The sequence below is a fragment of the Chionomys nivalis genome, chromosome 8 (assembly GCF_950005125.1).
Source record: "Chionomys nivalis chromosome 8, mChiNiv1.1, whole genome shotgun sequence".
Classification (NCBI taxonomy): domain Eukaryota; kingdom Metazoa; phylum Chordata; class Mammalia; order Rodentia; family Cricetidae; genus Chionomys; species Chionomys nivalis.
The window spans coordinates 13393756-13413330 of record NC_080093.1 but is presented as its reverse complement, the minus strand read 5'-3'; the positions used below and the strand labels follow the sequence as shown (position 1 = coordinate 13413330).

Here is a 19575-nt window from a genome sequence, read left to right as displayed (position 1 = left end):
GGAAGGAAGGAAGGAAGGAAGGAAGGAAGGAAGGATAGATTCAGGGACTCTGTCCTGGGTGCGCTGAATCAGAATCTGAACTTGATCGGGCCCAGAGGGACTGGTCCCACAGAGGAGGACGTACCCAGAAACTAGGCAGATACTGGGCTTTCTGGGAAGGAGGTCTACAGGTCAGGCTGGCTTCCAGACCCATATCAATATGGGGATTTGACATGGGAAAACTGCCTCTGTTGGAGCCTAGCAAGATTCCTACACATTGACCTGGTGGCACAGCTTGGTACCTGGAGCAGCTACAGGGCCACGGTGATTGAGGCCAGGCCCCCAGAGCCTGGGGGATGCTGTAAGGTCAAGTGGCGGCTTGCTGGAGTACCAGGTACTTAGGAGGTGATCCACCTGCTCCCGGCTGGAGATGGCACGCAGGTGAGCCTTCCCGCTTCCACCATCCAGGTCCTCTGGGGGCTCTGGGGGCTCCTGTGACTCTGGAATTCCACCTGCCGCGTCCCGACGTAACCCCAGAGCTCGCAGCTCGCTCTGCATGCTCGAGAAGAAGTGTAGCACACAGCGGTGCGCGAAGTCCCGCGCATGCTCACAGCACGTCTCATCGAAAAGCTTCTGTTCCAGGTCCACATAGTTGCTCCAGTATCTGCGCTGTAGGAAGACCGTCTGGTCGAAGCAGGGTCTCAGGCAACGGGCTAGGAAGGCCACCACTATCAATAGCAAGGTAATGCTCCAGCCGATGGCCTGGAGAATGGGAAAGCATTAGTGAGATGCAGTGGGGCTCTAGTGGGGTACACTGTGTATGTGTCAAAGCCCCCCCTTTCTCTCTATCCCTTATCACACCTATACGCTTTCCCATTCAGTCACCATCCTGTCACTCATCCTCCAGATTCATCATCTAACCATCTCTCCACCCATTCATCCAATCCCCTCCTCTCCTTTGGCTGTATGTCCATCATTGTTCCATCTAGCCATTCTTTCAATCGTCCTTCCTCTTAGCCATCCACCTGCCCTCCCATCCGTTATGCCTCCATATTATTCTCCTTTCTGTTTGTGGCCCACTCAGCTGCACATCAATCACTTTGTCTTTGTACCCATTCTCAAGTATATTTCCCATCTAGCCTTGCAACTGTGCTATATTTTGTGAGGCATTAAGCGGGGAATAGGGACAACAGTGAGGGAAACCGGAAGTCATTCTCTAATGCTGGAGCCCACGCCTGCCTGACTCCTCTCCTCTTTCAAAACTGTAGTCTTTCCCAGCCCCACAAACATGAAAATGCTTTTCACTTGTAGATGTGAGTCCCACCCTTTATAGTTCTCTTATTTGGTCACACACAGGCTCCCTCACCAAACAAGTTGAGGATTTTCTGTATGAGAATCAGAAAAATGAAAAAATTCGATACACCAGGTCTGACTGCAAGCTCCATGCATTTTCTGCTGATCTTGGGAAAGCCTAGAATACTGAGCATCTTGAGTGCTGATCCTTTCATCATACTGCAAGCCTGCATTTCCCCTGAGCCTAAAGGCTCCCTCTACTCCAGAGCATAGGGCTCTCTGGAGTTGTGGAGATACTCCATGTGTAAGGGGTTCATAAATGCTCTGTGCCGGACACAGGCTAACACAGGCTTTGGTGATGGTGGTGGAATCGGGAGCCTGGGTGGAGGTGGGGCTGCAGATGCTTCAGGAGAGTAGAGAGGCTTCCCAGTAAGAATATAAGCAGCTGGCAAAGATCTCCATTGTAAGAAGAGAGAAGGACCAATGACTTGTGTATCCAGAGATTTTCCCTGCCTCTTACAAGTTCTGTGACTTTAACCTTGGGACTAAAAATCCTCAGTGCCTCCTCGCCTCATCTGAAACGTGGGATGCTGACAACTGCCTCCATCCCAAAGGGCTGTTCTGAGGGTTAAACAAACTGATGCACAGGAAATATTACCACAGAGCCTGATGTGGAAGTGGTCAATAAATGGCAACGATATGATTTCAACTAGTTATTTCTGGGCTGGGAGGCAGGGACATCACCCTACTCTTCTGCCGCCCAGCTCCTGTGACTTTCAGAAGGGTCGGCACCCGGTGCGTGTTCTGGGTAAGTTGGTGTAGTCGTTTGAATGCAATTGGCCCCCATAAGCTCACAGGGGTAGCGCTATCAGGAGGTGTGGCTTTGTTGGAGTTAGCGTGGTCTTGTTGGAGGAAGTGTGTACTGTGGGGAAGGGCTTTGAGGTCTCATATATGCTCAAGATATCACCCAGTATCTCAGACAACCACTTCCTGTTGCCTGCAAGATGTAGGACTCACAGACTGGAGAGATGGCTCAGAGGTGAGGTTGAGAACACTGACTGTTCTTCCAGAGGTCTTGAGTTCAATTCCCAGCAATCACATGGTGGCTCACAACCATCTATAATGAGACCTGGTGCCCTCTTCTGGCATGAAAGCATACATGCAGCCAGATCACTGTATACATAATAAATAATTAAAAAAAAAAAGATGCATGACTCTCAGTTGCTTCTCCAGTAGCATGTCTGCCTGCATGCTGCCATGCTCTCTGGCCATGATGATAATGGACTGAATCCCTGATCTATAAGCCAGCTGCCCCAATTAAATGTCTTCATTTGTAAGAGTTGCTGTGCTCACGGTGTCTCTTCATGGTAATAGAAACCCTAACTAAGACAGTTGGTATCAATGGCCCCGTGCTCATCCCTCACAGGTAGTGGTCCCAATCCGCCCACACCTTTTGCTCTTGGTTGTGGCTCCAGCAGTTAGGAACATTCTCTGAAGTCATGTAGACCCGGCTCAGATCTAACCTAAGTAAAACAGGATATCTGTCTTAGGGTAACTCTTGCCGTGATGAAACATAATGGCCAAAGTAACTTGGGAAGGAAAGGATTTGGTTTATACTTCTACACTGTAGTTCATCAATGAAGAAGTCAGGACAGAAACTCAAACAGGGAAGGATCCTGAAGGCAGGGGCTGATGCAGAGGCCATGGAGGGGTGCTGCTTACTGACTTGTTCCCTATGGCTTGCTCAGCCTTTCTTATAGAAGCTAGGATCACCAGGCCAAGAGTAGAACCACCTACAATGGACTGGACCCTCCTACATCAATCTTTAATTAAGAAAATGCCCTATAGGCTTGTCTACAGCACATCTTATGAAGGTATTTTAATTGAGATTCCTTCCTCCCAGATGACTCTAGCTTGTGTCAAATTGACATAAAACTAGCCAGCACAGTATCTATGAGGGAATCAAGGCCTGGGCAGGACCCCACTTACCTGTGACAGGCACCGCAGGTATCGAGACACAGCCTTGCGGGCAGGGCTGTCTTTAACCATCTCATCCTCCTTACAGGGCACCTTGGCTAGGAAGAGCTGTACCTGGCTGGGGGTCATGTTGGCAAAATCCAGAAACTTCTCTGGGTCAACGGAGTTGCTGAAGGCACACACGAAACACTTCCCGTCAAGGAGGGCCAGCAGGATCCAGACCAGGGGAGCTGCTAGAGCTCGCTGCAGCACGGAGGAACACATGTACCTGAAAGCCAAGAAACACCACACAGCTAGAGTCAGGGCGAACTGGGCTCGCAGCGTGGCCTCTGGTTAGGGCCTCTCACTCATGTTCTGTCTCTCTCGTATTCTCCCCCACCCTACCTCTCTCAGCAAGGCCTTACGGATCCCAATTTGGCCTTGAACTCTCTGTGTAGTAGATGAGGATGACCTTTAGCTTCTGATCCTTCTGCCTCCTTCCTGAGTTCTGGGAACACAGGAGTGAGCCAGCCCATCTGGGGGATGCAATGCTGGATTCAACCCAGGCCTTGGTGCATTCTAGGCAAGCCCTCCGCCAACTGATCTACATGGTCAGCCCTTGGCCAAGGTTCTCAGCATCTATGTGTCAAAGATTCAACATCTGGGAAGCAGGGCTGCTGAAGGCACAGAGCCAGGGCTGAAGAAAGAGAACTTAGAGAAGCCTCCCCTGCAAGGCGTTCAGGACAGTGGACCCTGGCCCCAGCCGGGGGCCATTAGGAACTGCTAAGCCTCACCAGCTGATTTGTATCCATGTGCCAGACCCTGAGGACATATGGTGACAACAGGCTAGGTTCTTGTCTCAAGAAGCTTCGCAGAAAGGAAATATGGCCTTTAAAGAAACAGTTGCCTCTTGCTGCGTGCACCAAACAATTTTTTTTTTATGCACGCTATGGGTTAGATGTGACCCAGGTAATTCTTGGAAACCCTGAATCATTCTTATGGTTACAGTAGTGGCCATGGAAAGGTGAAAAATGATAGGAACAAAAATGCATATTTTCAGGATCTGCAGGACGGGTCAGCAGGTAGGATCCTTTTCTAAGGTTGCCAACCTGAGTTCAATCCCCAGAACCCATATGGTGGAAGGAGAGAACTGACTTCCGAATACTGTCCTCTGACCTATACACACACACACACACACACACACACAACACACACACACATGTTTCCAGATGGTAACTGAAAATGAGCACAGCATCCTTAGCTGTCAATCACTATCTGGGGCATCGGGGAGTATACCTGAGAGCATCAACTGCCCTGGGTAGTAGAGAGGGGTGTGGGACCCTACCTGATGATGCCCAGGTCCTTCTTCCGATGCCCTGCTGGCCGGCGCCACTCCTCCATCATCACCACAGATTGCCTGTTGACCAAGAGACCACAGAGAAAGAGGGCCAGAGGAGGCGTGAGCAGCAGGCCCAGGCCATAGAGGGCATTGTAGCGCGCTAGGCAGGGGCAGTTGAAGTCGAAGGAGGAGTACATCTTGACTGTGACGGCAGCCAGCAGAAGGCAGATGCCATTCATCACGGACTCCGAGCTGGACTGAAGGTGCTGGAAGAGCATCCGGAACCTATCCATGATTGCGACTGTGTGGACACAGCAGCGGGCGGGATGCCGAGGCTTGGTCACTCAGCGATGGGCCTGGGGTCCACAGGAGAATGTCTCTCTTCTCAGGCGCACAGTGGACAAAAGAAAAGGCTGCTGCAGCCTCCAAGCCTACTCTCCAAGGTGTAATGGAGACAAAGGTAGAGGCCAGCTTTCACTAAAGATGCCTCTTGCCAGGTGATTGCCACTCCCTCCTCCTGTGGGGTGTGTCACTCTGTGACCAGTCAGACCAAAGTACCTTTAGGCAAATGGACCCTGCTTTCTCCTGACTACCTCCACAACCCCTTGCACCTCTCTTCAGGGGTTTGTATATTCAGGTAGATGTGGGTGGGGCTCCCTGGGGACAGGCAAATTCTGGGTGTGGGGAGACAAAGCAGAGATGGAACAAAATTGTATTGTCTGATGAGGCTACAACCTGACAGCCCAGCCTGGGGACATTTCCTGTGTGCTTTTGGGCTGGATGGAAGATGGAGGGGTGTCAGCTCCTCCCCAGAGGCCTCCTTGAAGAGGAAGAACATAGAGTCCCATCTCAGGGTTTGCTTTGAGAGGGGCTATGATGGGCAAAGGCTTTCCAGGAGAGAGTACTGCTTAAGCAAAGCCAGGATGAACCACACAGTTTTCTAATTTGGTTTCTGTCGTTGTGGTAAACACTCTGACAAATGGCAGCTCGGGGAAGGACTGGGTTTATTTCAGCTTACAGGTCACAGTCTATCCTTGAGGACAAGTCAGGGTAGGAACTCAAGAGAGAACTTGAAGACGGGCCCGTTTGCTATTCCACACAGCATTTCTTCTGACCAGGGAACTCACTTCATAGCCAAGGAAGGACAGCAGAAACCATGGGGGAATGCTGCTTCCTGGGTCATAGAGATTTATGTTTAGCTAACTTTCTTATACAACCCAGGACCATCTGCAATAATGGTGTAATGGTGACATCCACAGTGGACTGGGCTCTCTTATATCAATTCACAAGCAAAACAATCTCCTACACACATGCTCACAGATCAGTCTGATCTGAATAGTGTAATGAGTCTTTCTCTGTCCTACCAGCCAGCTCCCAAATAACAACACAGAGACTTATTAATTATGAAAGCCCAGCCTTAGCTTAGGCTTGTCCTACTAGCTCTTATAACTTAAATGAACCTGCTTTTATTAATCTATGCTTTCCCATGTAGCTTTTTACCTTTCTTTCATTCTCTATGTCTGACTCCCTTCATGTCTCATTGGCATCTCCTTTGTCCCTCAATTCATCTCCTACTTCCTCTGTTTACCCAGAAGTCTCACGTGTATCTCCTGCCATCTCTTTATTAAATCATTCACAGCAATATATATTCACACAGTATACAAGTATTCCACAACATTTTCCCCTTTTTGTCTAAATAAAAAGAAAAGGTTTTAACTCTAAAACAATAAAATTATATATAGTAAGAACAATTAATAAGTGAGAATTATATTTATAATGTCCAGTTCATTTGTATTTGGAAAATTTGGAGAAATTATTTTATTATCAATCATATCTTGGTGAGCCAAAAGTTTTTACCTAATTTACTTTCTATTTTAACTTGTATTGTCAACCCCAAACTATCTTTTTAGGCTTTAAATTGTTTTCTTAGATAAGCAACTTAAGTTTTTATGTTTCACAACTTTATATCTTTTATGTAAGTTTTTTTCTGAATTTGGTAATAAGAAAAACTGTATAACTATCTAGTCTTTAACCTCATTAAAGACCCGAGAAGTACATAATATTACCTGATTAAACAGAAAGTGCAGAACAGGCAACTTCCAAAACTAAGAAATGTCAGACATCTGGTTTTCTGGACAATCACCCAAGGTTCTTCTGTAATGTTGGGGCATTCATCTCCATCTTCAGCCTACAGGCCTAGAATATCTGACATTTTGTGAAGCAGGAACTTGAAAGGACTGTCCTACCCTGTCTTGGCAAAGCTTGGCAGTCACCTTTGTATTTTGCTTGTTCAATTTGGACAGCATACTGTCAGCAGTTGAGGTTAGAGCAGTTTCTTGCCCAAATGGCTAGCTTTGCCACAAGAAAAATAAACTCCAATTGAAGGTTCTTCACTGTCCATCATCTTTTTTTTTTTAAGTAAATCATTGCTTCCAGGAGCAGATGTATCTCACTGTCATGTAAAGCCTTGTGTTATTAAAACATCTTAAATGTCATATTCTGTAGGTCTCTGAGGTGTTTAAAGACCATCTGTCTATCTAGAATATATTGCTATTTGATCTTGAAAGCATATAAATGACTCTGAATGTGGCTGACAATGGGGGCTGACTGAGAAGCCATTGATAAAGGCACTGGGACTTGTTTCTACTGCATGTACTGGCTTTCTGGGACCTTAGTCTATTTGGATACAAAGCTTCCTAGGTCTGGATGTAGGGGGAGGGCTTTGGACTTCCCACAGGGCAGGGTTCTTTGCCTTCTCTTAAGGAGGGAGGGGGAGGAGAGGGAGTCGGGGAGTGGAAGGGGAATGGGAGGAGGGGAGGAAGTGTAAATTTTTTGAATGGAAAAATAAAAAACCATATAAATGACTGATGGAGGGAGGTCATTGGCTAATAAAGAAACTGCCTTGGCCCATTTGATAGGCCAGCCTTTAGGTGGGTGGAGTAAACAGAACAGAATGCTGGGAGGAAGAGGAAGTGAGCTCAGAAGCCATGCCTCTGCTCTCTGAGGCAGACACAATGAAGCTCCAACCCAGGATGGACGTAGGCTAGAATCTTCCTGGTAAGCGCATCTTGGGGTGCTACACACATTAATAGAAATGGGCCAGGCAGTATTTATATGAATACAGTTTGTGTGTCATTATTTTGGGGCATGAGCTAGCCAGGCGGCCGGGAGCTATGTGGCAGGTACACCAGCCCGCAGTTCCCACTACAAATGACTATTAATCCGTATTTCTTTTTTAAAAATATTTATTTATTTATTCATTATGGATACAATATTCTGTCTGTGTGTATGCCTGCAGGCCAGAAGAGGGTACCAGAACTCATTACAGATGGTTGTAAGCCACCATGTGGTTGCCAGGAATTGAACTCAGGACCTTTGGAAGAGCAGGCAATGCTCTTAACCACTGAGCCATCTCTCCAGCCCTTAACCTGTATTTCTTAATTACATATTACATTTTTAAATGAGCTGCACAGATACAATACCTTATATAGTATAACAAAATAACAAAAATAACCTTAAATTGGTATCAATATATAAAACTCCATACCAATGTAAAGTATTTGAGACTAGCAGTTGTTTTTTAGTTTATAAGTAGAATCAATAATCTACCCTTTGATCTTATCATCTCTATATCTTTCCTTTTTCTTCAGAATGAGATCTTAGAGTCTAATCTCCTTTGCTTAGTTTCCTCCCTGACCATGACCAATAAAACTTGTAACCAATCACCTCTAAACAATAACAAGCATCCATAATTCACTGAATGACCACCCCAACTTTTGGGAATTTGGGTGTCATATTCTTAAAATTACTTCCTGACATCTGGGAAAGATAATATATTTGGGGGATCCTGAGAAAATTCAGATAATGGCCAAGCCCTGGGAGAGATAGCCGTATCATTTATTGTTCAGTCTTTCTGTAGTGGGAAGGTGCAGGTTTAACTGAAGTCCTGTCTAGACTAGTGTGTGAAGCTGAACCAGCTCACCTAGCAGCTTTGAAGCTGTTCTGGATGCAGAATTTTGAGGAAAACTGCAACAGAAGCATTCTGAGAGGCTGGATCACCTGGGCTACTTGTCTTTATTGGTGTCTGATCCTTTTGTTTTAAAAACACACAAACTTTTTTTAAAAAATTCATTTATTTTTATTTTATATATATTGGTGTTTTGTCTTGGGGGCCAAGTTCCCTGCAACTGGAGTTACAGACAGTTGTGAGCTGCCATGTGGGTGATGGGAATTGAACCTATGTCCTCTGGAAGAACAGTCAGTGCTCTTAACCACTGATTCATCTCTCCAGCCCCCGAAACACACAAACTTTTAAAGGTAACATATATTTCTGTATCTACACAAGTAATGAATATGTAGTGTGTATAAGTCAGCTAAAGATGATTTTCTGTTTTATGTTTGAGCAGGTAAAAGACATCTGTCAACTTTATAAGTCTGTTTGAACTGCACAACCAAGCCTCTGTCCATGCCACATGAAAGGATGGCATGTAATAATAAGTCATGAGGACTCTGTAGCCTACAAGATTTATCATGTTTCATCCAGTCTCAGAGCTGTTCCCATGCAGAGGGATCAGCATACACACCACCTGTCCTGCAGGCTTTCCTGGCTTCCTCCCTTATGTCTGCAGCCAAGATCCTCAGGAGGTCTCCCCTGGTCAAATCTGACATTATTAAGTTTGAAGGAATTCATAGCTTTTCATTCCCTTTGGAAACAAAAGTACCACCTCTCTCCCAATGCAATACATTTCCTGACTTCCATTTTGAAGTCAAGACCTCTCTAAAGTATACAGACTGGCTTAATTTCAGTGGTCCCTTTATAACCCAAAGTCTTTCAGAAGCTGCCATTTTCTGTCATTAGTGTTTTAAAAATTAAAAATTAACAAAGAACCATAAAAGGTTCAAGTTTCCTGTGTTATAATAGTTTTAATCCTTATGTGACTTGTTTTTGAATATTACTTTACTCTTTCTTTAAAGACTTTATTATTTTTAAACTATTTTTATGACTGTCTATATCCATTTTCTTTTTTTTTTCCTTTAGCACCTAAGCACTCTTTTAAGCATATTGTACCTTTTAAGAGGCGTTTTTGTTTGTGTCTTGACCTAGGTTTTTGTGTGTCTGCAGCCACATGCTTGTAGCCTCTCCTAGATGTGTTGTTTTGTTATTGAGGCTCTGGTCTCCTTTAGTTCATCCCTGACTCTGTCCTCGCTCCTCCTGAAACTTGACTGGTACTTACCTTCCCATCTGGTCCCGGGAAGCAATGAGCGGGCTATAGGTTATTTAGGTTTTTCTCCATCTCTGCCTCTCTCCTTTGTCTTTCTTGGTCACTTACTCTTTCTTTCCATCTCCCAAACTGTTTCGAGTGTCAATGTGCCTCTCTGACTTTTGTGCTTCTCTCTGTGTCTCTCCCTCTCTGGGTGCTAATGCCACCTTCTGTTGCTCCTTCCTAGCATCCTTGACACCCTGCCTTGTGTGAGGGAACTCACAGATCTGCAAAAGGAATTTTGTATGAGTCATTTGAGCCTATAGTTTAAGACAGACCATCCCCAAATTGTCCCCCAAATTAATAACTATTCATACACTAAATAATGAAATCTGGGTCTTGTTTATTAACTGTTGCTGTTATTTTTGTTTCTTAAAATGTTTTCAGGTGTTTGGCCTATACACATTTGTATATTTATGCAGATGCCAGAAGAGGGTTTGGAACACAGTTGTTAGCTGCTGTGTGTGTGTGTGTGCGCGCGCGCGTGCACGTGCGCGCGCGCATGCTGGGAACCAAACCCCGGTCCTCTGTAAGAACAGTAAGTGCTCTTAACTGCTGAGCCCTCACCTCTCCAGGCTCCACTTTTACTTTTCTGAGACTGTGTCTCACTGGTGGCCCAGAATGGCCTGCAATCCATGGCTGACCTCTTTCCTTCACCTCTTGAGTGCTGGGATCACAGGTGTTTATTGCCATGCCTACTTATGATTATTTTGCACAAGATGCTTATTAGTCCTGCCTCTCTGAGATAGAATTTGCTGTTAGGAAAAAGGCCAGGTGAGGCCTTGGAGGCCAGCAAGAGTGACATTGAACAAAGGGCTGGTCTTTGGGGTCAGATCAGAGGAGCATGTCTTCTAATGCAAGCTAGAGCAACTTCTGCGACATTAGAAAGATGGACACACATGCCCACACATATGCATACACATAAGTACTTACCTATACACAATAATTGCTTAATTATTTCTTTAAAACCTCCTGCTATGCCATGCATGTGGAAGTGAGAGGACGTTTAGCAGTTGATTCTTGCCTTCAGCTGTGGGTTCTGGGGGCTGAACTCAAGTTGTCAGACTACACCCTTAGCTATCTTGTTGACCTGACATTTATCATGTTTTCCAGTGGAGAGTAACCTCAGGGAGCCTGTGTGTCATGCTTGAGGTCACAGCCTGGTGGGATGAACCTAGGGAGGCAGCTGGGAACTCCCTATACCTCTCAGCTTTGCTTACTTGTTAGGTTGTGATGATCCTTCTGCCTCAACCTCCTGAGTGCTGGAATTATGGGCACACACCACCCTGCCAGTCCTGAAGTTATTATTGAGGGCCTGTTAGGAATGGCTGCCTCCACCTGATCCAGGTATGGTGGCAAACTCCTACAATCCTGACACATGGGGAGCGGGCACAGGAGGATTGTCAGAACTGGGAGATGGGTCTGGTCTGCAGAGCAAGTTCCAAGCCCAAGTTTGATACTTTGTCTCAACCAAAAACTAAACCAAAACAAAGCAAAAACAACTCAGTGTACCTTTGTTCATAGTGTCTACTCAGAAGTATCCGTGTGGTGGTGTCACTACTGGTATAGAATGATCACACTCTCCTGAGGCTTCTTTATAATCTTTCTTTCAAAGGAAAGGCATTGAAGGACTGGAGGGCTACTGTTTCCTTCTCGTGTCTAGCAGAGGAGCAGGCTCACTGTCACCAGGTGACCTAGTTCTCTGCCACCTCGGGGTCAGAGGCCATTCAGAGCCATGTGGTGCCAAGAGTGAAAGGGGTTTCCTAACCAGTAGCACAGGACCAGCTGGCTGACTGGTTGCAAACAACTTGAGCTAAACCTTATTCCATTCTTTTCTTTAATTAATTAATTTATTTATTTATTAAAGATTTCTGCCTCCTCCCCACCACCACCTCCCTTTTCCCTCCCCCTCTCCCAATCAAGTCCTCCTCCCTCGTCAGCCCGAAAAGCAATCAGGGTTCCCTGCCCTGTGGGAAGTCCAAGGACCACCCACCTCCATCCAGGTCTAGTAAGGTGAGCATCCAAACTGCCTAGGCTCCCACAAAGCCAGTACGTGCAGTAGGATCAAAAACCCATTGCCATTGTTCTTGAGTTCTCAGTAGTCCTCATTGTCCGCTATGTTCAGCGAGACCAGTTTTATCCCATGCTTTTTCAGACCCAGGCCAGCTGGCCTTGGTGAGTTCCCGATAGAACATCCCCATTGTCTCAGTGTGTGGGTGCACCCCTCGCAGTCCTGAGTTTCTAGCTCGTGCTCTCTCTCCTTCTGTTCCTGATTTGGACCTTGAGATTTCAGTCTGGTGCTCCAATGTGGGACTCTGTCTCTGTCTCCTTTCATTGCCTGATGAAGTTTAATATTCAGAAGGATGCCTATATGTTTTTCTTTGGGTTCACCTTCTTATTTAGCTTCTCTAGGATCACGAATTATAGGCTCAATGTCCTTTATTTATGGCTAGAAACCCACTATGAGTGAGTACACCCCATGTTCCTCTTTTTGGGTCTGGCTTACCTCACTCAGGATAGTGTTTTCTATTTCCGTCCATTTGCATGCAAAATTCAAGAAGTCATTGTTTTTTACTGCTGAGTAGTACTCTAATATGTATATATTCCATACTTTCTTCATCCATTCTTCCATTGAAGGACATCTAGGTTGTTTCCAGGTTCTGGCTATTACAAACAATGCTGCTATGAACATAGTTGAGCATATACTTTTGTTGTATGATAAGGCATCTCTTGGGTATATTCCCAAGAGTGGTATTGCTGGGTCTATTCCATTCTTTTTTACAGGAGTCCACTCTAGAGTCCAGGCCAGCCTGGAACTCACTGTGCACTTCCTGCAGCCTCTCAAGTGCGGGATTATAGGCATATGTCCCTACACCCAAACCCAATTCTTCATACCAAAATAAATTCAATGTCTCGAAGTTCTAAACATGAAATTAAAATGATAACGTCAGACAAGAAGATGTAGGTCAGTGTCCTTATCAGAGCCCAGGCCTCTGTGAGCAGCACTCAGGATCTTCAGAGGAAGACGAAGACATCCTGTAAACTAGAACTTATGGTTGGGTGTGGAGGTGAATGCCTGTAATTCTAGTATTTGGGAGACAGAGGCAGGAGGATTAACCATTCAAGGCCAGCCAGGTTGAAGAACCAGTTTCAGGATAACTTGGGCCACACAATGAGACAGTGTCTCCAGTAAACATTAAAAAAATAAAAAAATAAAAAAGAGTAAAAATAAACACCATGAGAATCATGTGAACACATACCACACAAAGGCTTGTGTGCCTTAACTGGCAGCAGGTTCATCTGTGTTGTTACAAAAGATGTGAATTGCCCTTCAGAAAAATTGGCAAAGTGAGCTGGGGTGTAGCTCGGGTGCCAGAGTGCTTGCCTAGCACACAGAGCCCTGTGTTTGATTCCTAGGGCCACAGAAGCTGAGTGAATTGGCACACACCTGTAATCTCAGCACTTGAGAAATGAAGGCAAGAGGATGAGATGTTCAAGGTTAACCTTCTATAAATAGAGACTCGGAGTCCAGCCTGGGCTACCTGACTCCCTGTCTCAAATTCAAACAAATGAACAAATGCAAACAGGACCAAGGATCTGGGCTGGCTATTCCCGGAAACTGAAAGGCAAGTGCCCCAAACCTGTGAGTTCTCATTCACAACGAAGCTTGTGCCTTTGAAGATTTGCCAAGTAGTTAGAAACGAGCGGGTTGGCAATACAGTGTCAGCAAGGCTTCCAGAAATAGTCACTTTCATACACAAATGTCGGAGGGTGAAATGGAGGGCTCTGTCGGAGAGCTTGGCAGTATATTTAAATACAGATGCCCTACCGGCAAAGTAATTACTTAGCTCTGAGTCTGCAGATGTGCGGATGTGCAGATGTGGCCAACAAGAACAAACAGGGATGTTCGTTATAGCTTTGCTCTACTGGCAGCAAAGCTGGAAACAACTTAAAAGTCATCAGCCAGGGTGTTGTTGAAATGGAAAGCGGCACATTGGCGAAGCGGGGGTCTGTGGAGCCACTGACCTGTGCACATGCAAATTGGAAAACCTTTAGTGGACTTCGAATCTCCAAGGCTTTCTTCATGTGCTCTGCAGAGCATCGTCCCTTCTCAGTGCACCCACAAACACATACACGACTTTAGCATTATATATACTGTTTTTGCACAGTTGATACCAAAGGTGGACAGAAGTAAGAGAAGACTTTTACTTTCTCTTTTATGCCTTTTCTGTTGGACTTTTAAAAACTATGCTCTTGTGACTTTTATTTTGGAAATATCAGTAGAGGTTATTTGGGAGGGGGAGCACCTATGGAATTTTTAGTTGTTATGTAAGCAAGGCTGGTCTTCAGCCTGTCAGCATCCCTCTTGCCTCAACCTCCTGCATGCTGAGACCATAGACATGAATTAGGAATTACATGCCTGACTTAGATTTTTAAGTATGTTTCCATATGTAATCAGATGAATGCTATTCTTAAACCTTTTATTTATTTAGGGTGTGTGTGTGTCTACCCACATGTATGTCTACCTAGCATGCAGAGGATGGGGGGCTGGGGAGGATCTGTGGGAGCTGGTTTACTAGTTTGCATCTCTGCTGTTGTGATAAAAACACTTGGACCAAAAGCAGCTTATTTGTTTTAAGGGTTGCAGTCTGTCATCTAGGGAACTAAAGCAAGAGCTCAGTGCAGGAACCTGGGGGCAGAAACTGGAACGGGGATCATGGAAGAATGCTGTCTGCTGACTGACTCTCCATGGCTTGCACAGTCTGCTTTCTCTACAACCCAGGGCCACCTGCCCTCTGCCCAGAGCTGCGTCAGCCACAGGAGGATTGGCCCTCCCTCATCAATTGCTAATCAAGATAATCAATCGCTAATCAAGACAACGCCCCAAAGACATACAGACCAGGCCAATCTGACTGAGGCCAATTCCTCAATTGAGGTTCCCTCTCCTGAAGTGACTTTATTTGTGTCAAGCTGGCAGAAACTCACCAGCACAACTGAACCCTTGTCAAACTGACACAGAAACACATCACTATTAAACTAAAGCCTTTCTTTTCCTGTTGATCCCTAAGATCTCATGCTCCACCCTGATGATAAAGAACTAAACCTCTGAAACTGTAAACCAGCCCCAATTAAACGTTTTCTTTTTAAGAGTTGCTATGGGCATGGTGTCTCTTTACAGCAACAGAACCCCTAAATAAAACACCCACAAATGTCTGTAAAAACAGGATTGAAGGCACTGGAGAGATGGCTCAGTTGTTAAGAAAACTTGCTGATCTTGCAGAGGACCTGGGTTTGGTTCCCACACCCACATCAGACGGCTCACTGACTACCTGTAACTGCTTTCAGGGGTTCTGATCTCCTCTTCTGGCCTCCATACAGACATGGGACACATGCACTCAGGCCCACACACATGCACAGAAAATAAATCTAAACAACAACAACAACATATCAGACTTGAAATGTTATGCCTGACATACAACAAAAGACCTGGGAAGTGGTGGTGCGACCTTTAATCCCAGCACTTGGGAGGCAGAGGGAGGTGGACTGGTGGATCTCTGAGTCTGAGGCCACCCTGGTCTACAGAGTGAGTTCCAGGACAGCCAGGGCTACACAGAGAAACTCTGTCTTGAAAAAAAACCAAAAACCCAAACAACAGCAGAAAGAAACAACAACAACAAAACAAACAAAAGATGTAGATTCCAGACCTAACATTCTTCCTGTTCTACAGGATACAGAACAAGGAGCATTTTATTTTATGTTAATTTGCAGTACTGGCATTTGCAGGGCCCTGTGCTGGCAGGCAGGTCTCTGTGTCCCCAGGTGCTATACATTCTAAGCTTCTTTCTTCTCAGAAAGAGAGACGGATGGGCATGAGCTTTATAAAATTCTGTTCTCTTTCTTTTTTGCTTTGAGTAACGAGCTATAGAAGTGAATTACAGTGACTAAGCTGGCCATCTGGCTGGAAGGATTACTTTTCTGGCTTCCGAGATCTTTGACTGCTACACCTGGGGCTTCGTGTGGCGATTTCAGGACAAAGCAGGTGGATTGATGGTTGTGGGGAGAAGAGTACCAGGATAGACTCCCACATTTTCATGCCTACTCCCCAAGCCTACCAAAGCCAAGGTGACTTCAGGTTTTCTTTTACCCCCTCCCCTTTTCTTTGAGGCAGGAGCTCACTATGTAGCCCTGGCTGGCCTGGAGCTCTCTCTATAGACCAGGCTGGCCTTGAACTTAGAGATCCACCTGCTTCTGCCTCCTGAGTGCTGGGGTTAAAGATGTGCGCCACCATGCCAGGCTTCCTTTTCTCCTCTTGCAGATGCTCACAAGCTCACGAGATGACAGCCACCCCCAGCTGACCCAGTGGGAAGTGTTTGTGGAGAGATTGGACCGAGAGGGAGGAGTCCCAGCTCTAGGGATAACTAGTCTGCTCAGAGAGCCAAGTCGAGGAGCATGGCCGTGCTGGGCATACACAGACGTCCACCTCGGATAACTGGAGGCACGAGGTGAATGCCTGCCCGCGCTCTGCCGAGGACCTTGGCTTTGCTGAGGTGAGGAGTGCCAGTGCCTGTGAGTCGTTTGTTCTTTGGTCAGTTGCCACCGTGGGGAGGAACCCTGTCAGAGGAAAGATGAGAAGGAGCCCTGGTGAAGCAAATGTGGTGGGAGGGTGACCATCTCAGTGGCTATAGCAGGGTCCGTTTCTTCAATGACATTCCCTTCATAAGAAGGTAGTTAATACAAGCCGCGGGACGTACATCATCCTTCCAAAAAGATCTTTGCCTTTTGAAAGAAGCCCGGGCCGCAGACATCCCTTAGGGTAGTGGTTTTCAATCTGTGGGTCACAACCCCCTTGGAGTCACATATTAGATATTTACGATTTATAAAGCAGAGAAATTACAGTCCTGAAGTAACAACAAAATAAGTTTACGGTTGGGGGTCACCACAACATGAGGAACGGCAATAAAGGGTGGCAGCATTAGGAAGGCTGAGAATCAATGCTTTAAGATGTTTCGATTGGCCCAAGGATCTCTCCCTCAAAAATTAGCAAGGCACGAGGAGGTTCCCATGATGCTCTACTGCTCCCTAGTGGTAGATGGAGACAATTAGAAATAAAAGGGGAGGTGGGAGGGCCCCTTGGATCGCCTTTGGTGTGTCTGTGGGACCCCTCTAAAGTTGCAGCTCATCCCTACTGGGTGTTGGGACGAAGCGCATTTGGTGTGATTTAGCACTCGGCTTGTCCGGAGAGGCGCCACCAGACTCCCATTCGTCTTCCGATGTTTGCCATGAAAGGGTTTTACAGCGCACACGCAGCCATATTTATCATACTTCCCCTTTACGAGTCTCTGGCCTTTGTAACATTCTCGGGAGTCTTTCTTGCCAAGTACAGGCCATTTAAATTATCTATGAGCGAACAGGATGCTTGGGCATTTCAACCACCTTTCTTAGGTTTCACTGTTCTCGGTCTCTATTTTGTGTTCATTTGAAGCTGACTGCTCCCTGGCTAAAGATCCCGGGGAGCGAGGGTCTCTCAAAACGGGAGAGGCTGGTTCCTGAACCCAGCGAAGGTATTGTTCTTGCAATAGGCGTCTCCTGCATGCTGGAGGTATGAAGGGATTTTATTTGGCGCAGGTACGGTACTGCAGGGATCTGAACTCAGACCTCCGAGAGTTGCAGCTCAGCACTTCACTTAACCAGCTTCTAGGCAACACCCCTAAGCCTCGAGGTTCTCTTTTGTCAGTGGGAAGAACAGTAACACAGACAACAACGTGCGAACCACACAACGGATTCCAGGGAACTAACAAACACCTACAACAGTGTGCAGCTCACACGACGGAGCCCAGTGAACTGATAAACACCGACAACAACGCACAGATCACACGATGGATCCCAGTGAACTAACCCACGCAGAACGGGACTTAGTGCACAGAAGACATGCTCTACAAAGGCCACTTTCACTGAAGCAATGGATCAGTGCATGGGACTAGATTTCCAGCACCCATAATGGTGGCCCACACACAGCCCTCTGTCACTCCAGTTCTAGAGGATCTGATGCCCTCTTCTGGCGTCTACAAGTGTTGTATATACCCAGTACACAGGCACACATGTAAGCAAAACACCCATACACATAACATTTTTTTAAATAAAAAGAATGAAAAGAATTCCACTTTCTGTAATTATCTGAGCCAGTGGCCTGGGGATGGCCAATGGGAGCTTGGACTTGGGGTCATTACACAAGTTTCCTAGATGGCATTTGTTTTCCTTCCCGCTGCTTGGAGAAGACTTCGCCTACACACTGAGCTGCAATGTGGAGGTGGATTCTAGCCTGGATTTTATCTGTCGGCACCCTAGACCCAGTACCGAGGCAGTGGTCCTTTTAGGGTCTGCTTATGACTTGGGGAGGATTGACGACTCCAAAAAAAAAAAAAAATCAAAATGAAGAAATGTTGGCATACGTGCTTCCAAAACTTCTAAAACTTGATATTATGTTAACTTCACTAATCATTAGAAGTAGTGCTCATGAATATTTCACTATTCTTGAAGACCATGTTTTTTTTCTAAAACCCTCAGTTGGCAAGAGATCAATCCAACACACACATGATTGCTCAGAAATCAAATCAGTTGTACATTCTGTGACTTCCCTGTAGTCCTTTGAGTCCAAAAGCCACGTTTGTAAAATTTCTTTCAAAATGTGTAGGATGGTAAACGCCACTTCCTGTGAGGTGTGATATATTTTATTCTTAAAAAAAAAAAAGATTTATTTGCCAGGTGTTAGTGGTACAAGCCTTTAATCCTGGGAGGCAAAGGCTGATGGGTCTCTGAATTTAAGACCAGCCTGGTCTACAGAGCATGTTTCAGGACAGCCAGGGCTACACAGAGAAATCCTGTCTCAAAAAAATAAAAAAATATAAAAATAACAAAAATATTTTATTTTACTTTTGTGTGTTTACGTGTTTGTATGTGCATGTGTGCATGTGTATAATATAGTTGCCTGAAATGGCCAGAATAGGGTCCTCTGGAATTGGAGTTACAGGCTATTGTGAGCTGCCTGATGTGGGTACTGGGTACCAAGCTCCTTTGGTCCCCTGAGAGAGCAACAAGTGAGCACTCACTGAGCCATCTCTCCAGTCCCTGAGAATGGTGTATTTTAGTATATCTGAACTGATAAAGTTGGACCCAAAGATAAAAGTATGGGATTCCATGAATAGTCCTACTATTGAGTTTTGACTCAGTGTTGCCCGGAGGGGTCAAGGCCCAGGAGCTATTGTGGTCCCTCATTCCAGTTCAGCTGCCTTCCTTCCCGGGTGGCCTTGCTGAGGTGGCAGGCTGCACCAGCCAGATTTGTCATGTGGTGCTCAGTGTCTCCAGGGAAGCTTGCGGGAACTTTCAATGTCATCTTCCCCACCAGAACATGTAGCCATAGGCAGCTGCCCCCTAAGGTGTGACAGGACGTGACCTGTGTGCCATATTCCGCTGAGTTAGGATGGGGGGCTGCATTTTAGCACCCCCAACAAGCCCTTGTGGATGATCCTGATGCACATGTGAGCTTCAAACCACTGCTTGCAAGGAACCGCTATCTGGCTCAGTGCCAGGCATATAGTTAGTGTTCAGTGCAGTTACTGTGTTATATGTTTGTGTGCATGCAGGGGTACATGTGTGTGTGTAGAGATCAGAGGACAGGGTCCCTCACTGAGCTTCAGACTTAAACTTTGGGCGAGACCTCACCTAGTAAGTCTCCTTTGGAGAAACTGA

At 46.0% G+C, this 19575-nt stretch overlaps 1 protein-coding gene across 1 annotated transcript; it reads right to left on the bottom strand.

The window, feature by feature from the left end:
- Positions 1-249: 249 nt before the first annotated feature.
- Positions 250-4860, bottom strand: Calhm3 (calcium homeostasis modulator 3). The gene is made up of 3 exons (XM_057777045.1): positions 4574-4860; positions 3262-3517; positions 250-741 (listed from the first exon to the last, which is right to left on the bottom strand). Exons 1-3 carry the CDS (start codon positions 4858-4860, stop codon positions 250-252), a joined length of 1035 nt encoding a protein of 344 aa, XP_057633028.1.
- Positions 4861-19575: the final 14715 nt, after the last annotated feature.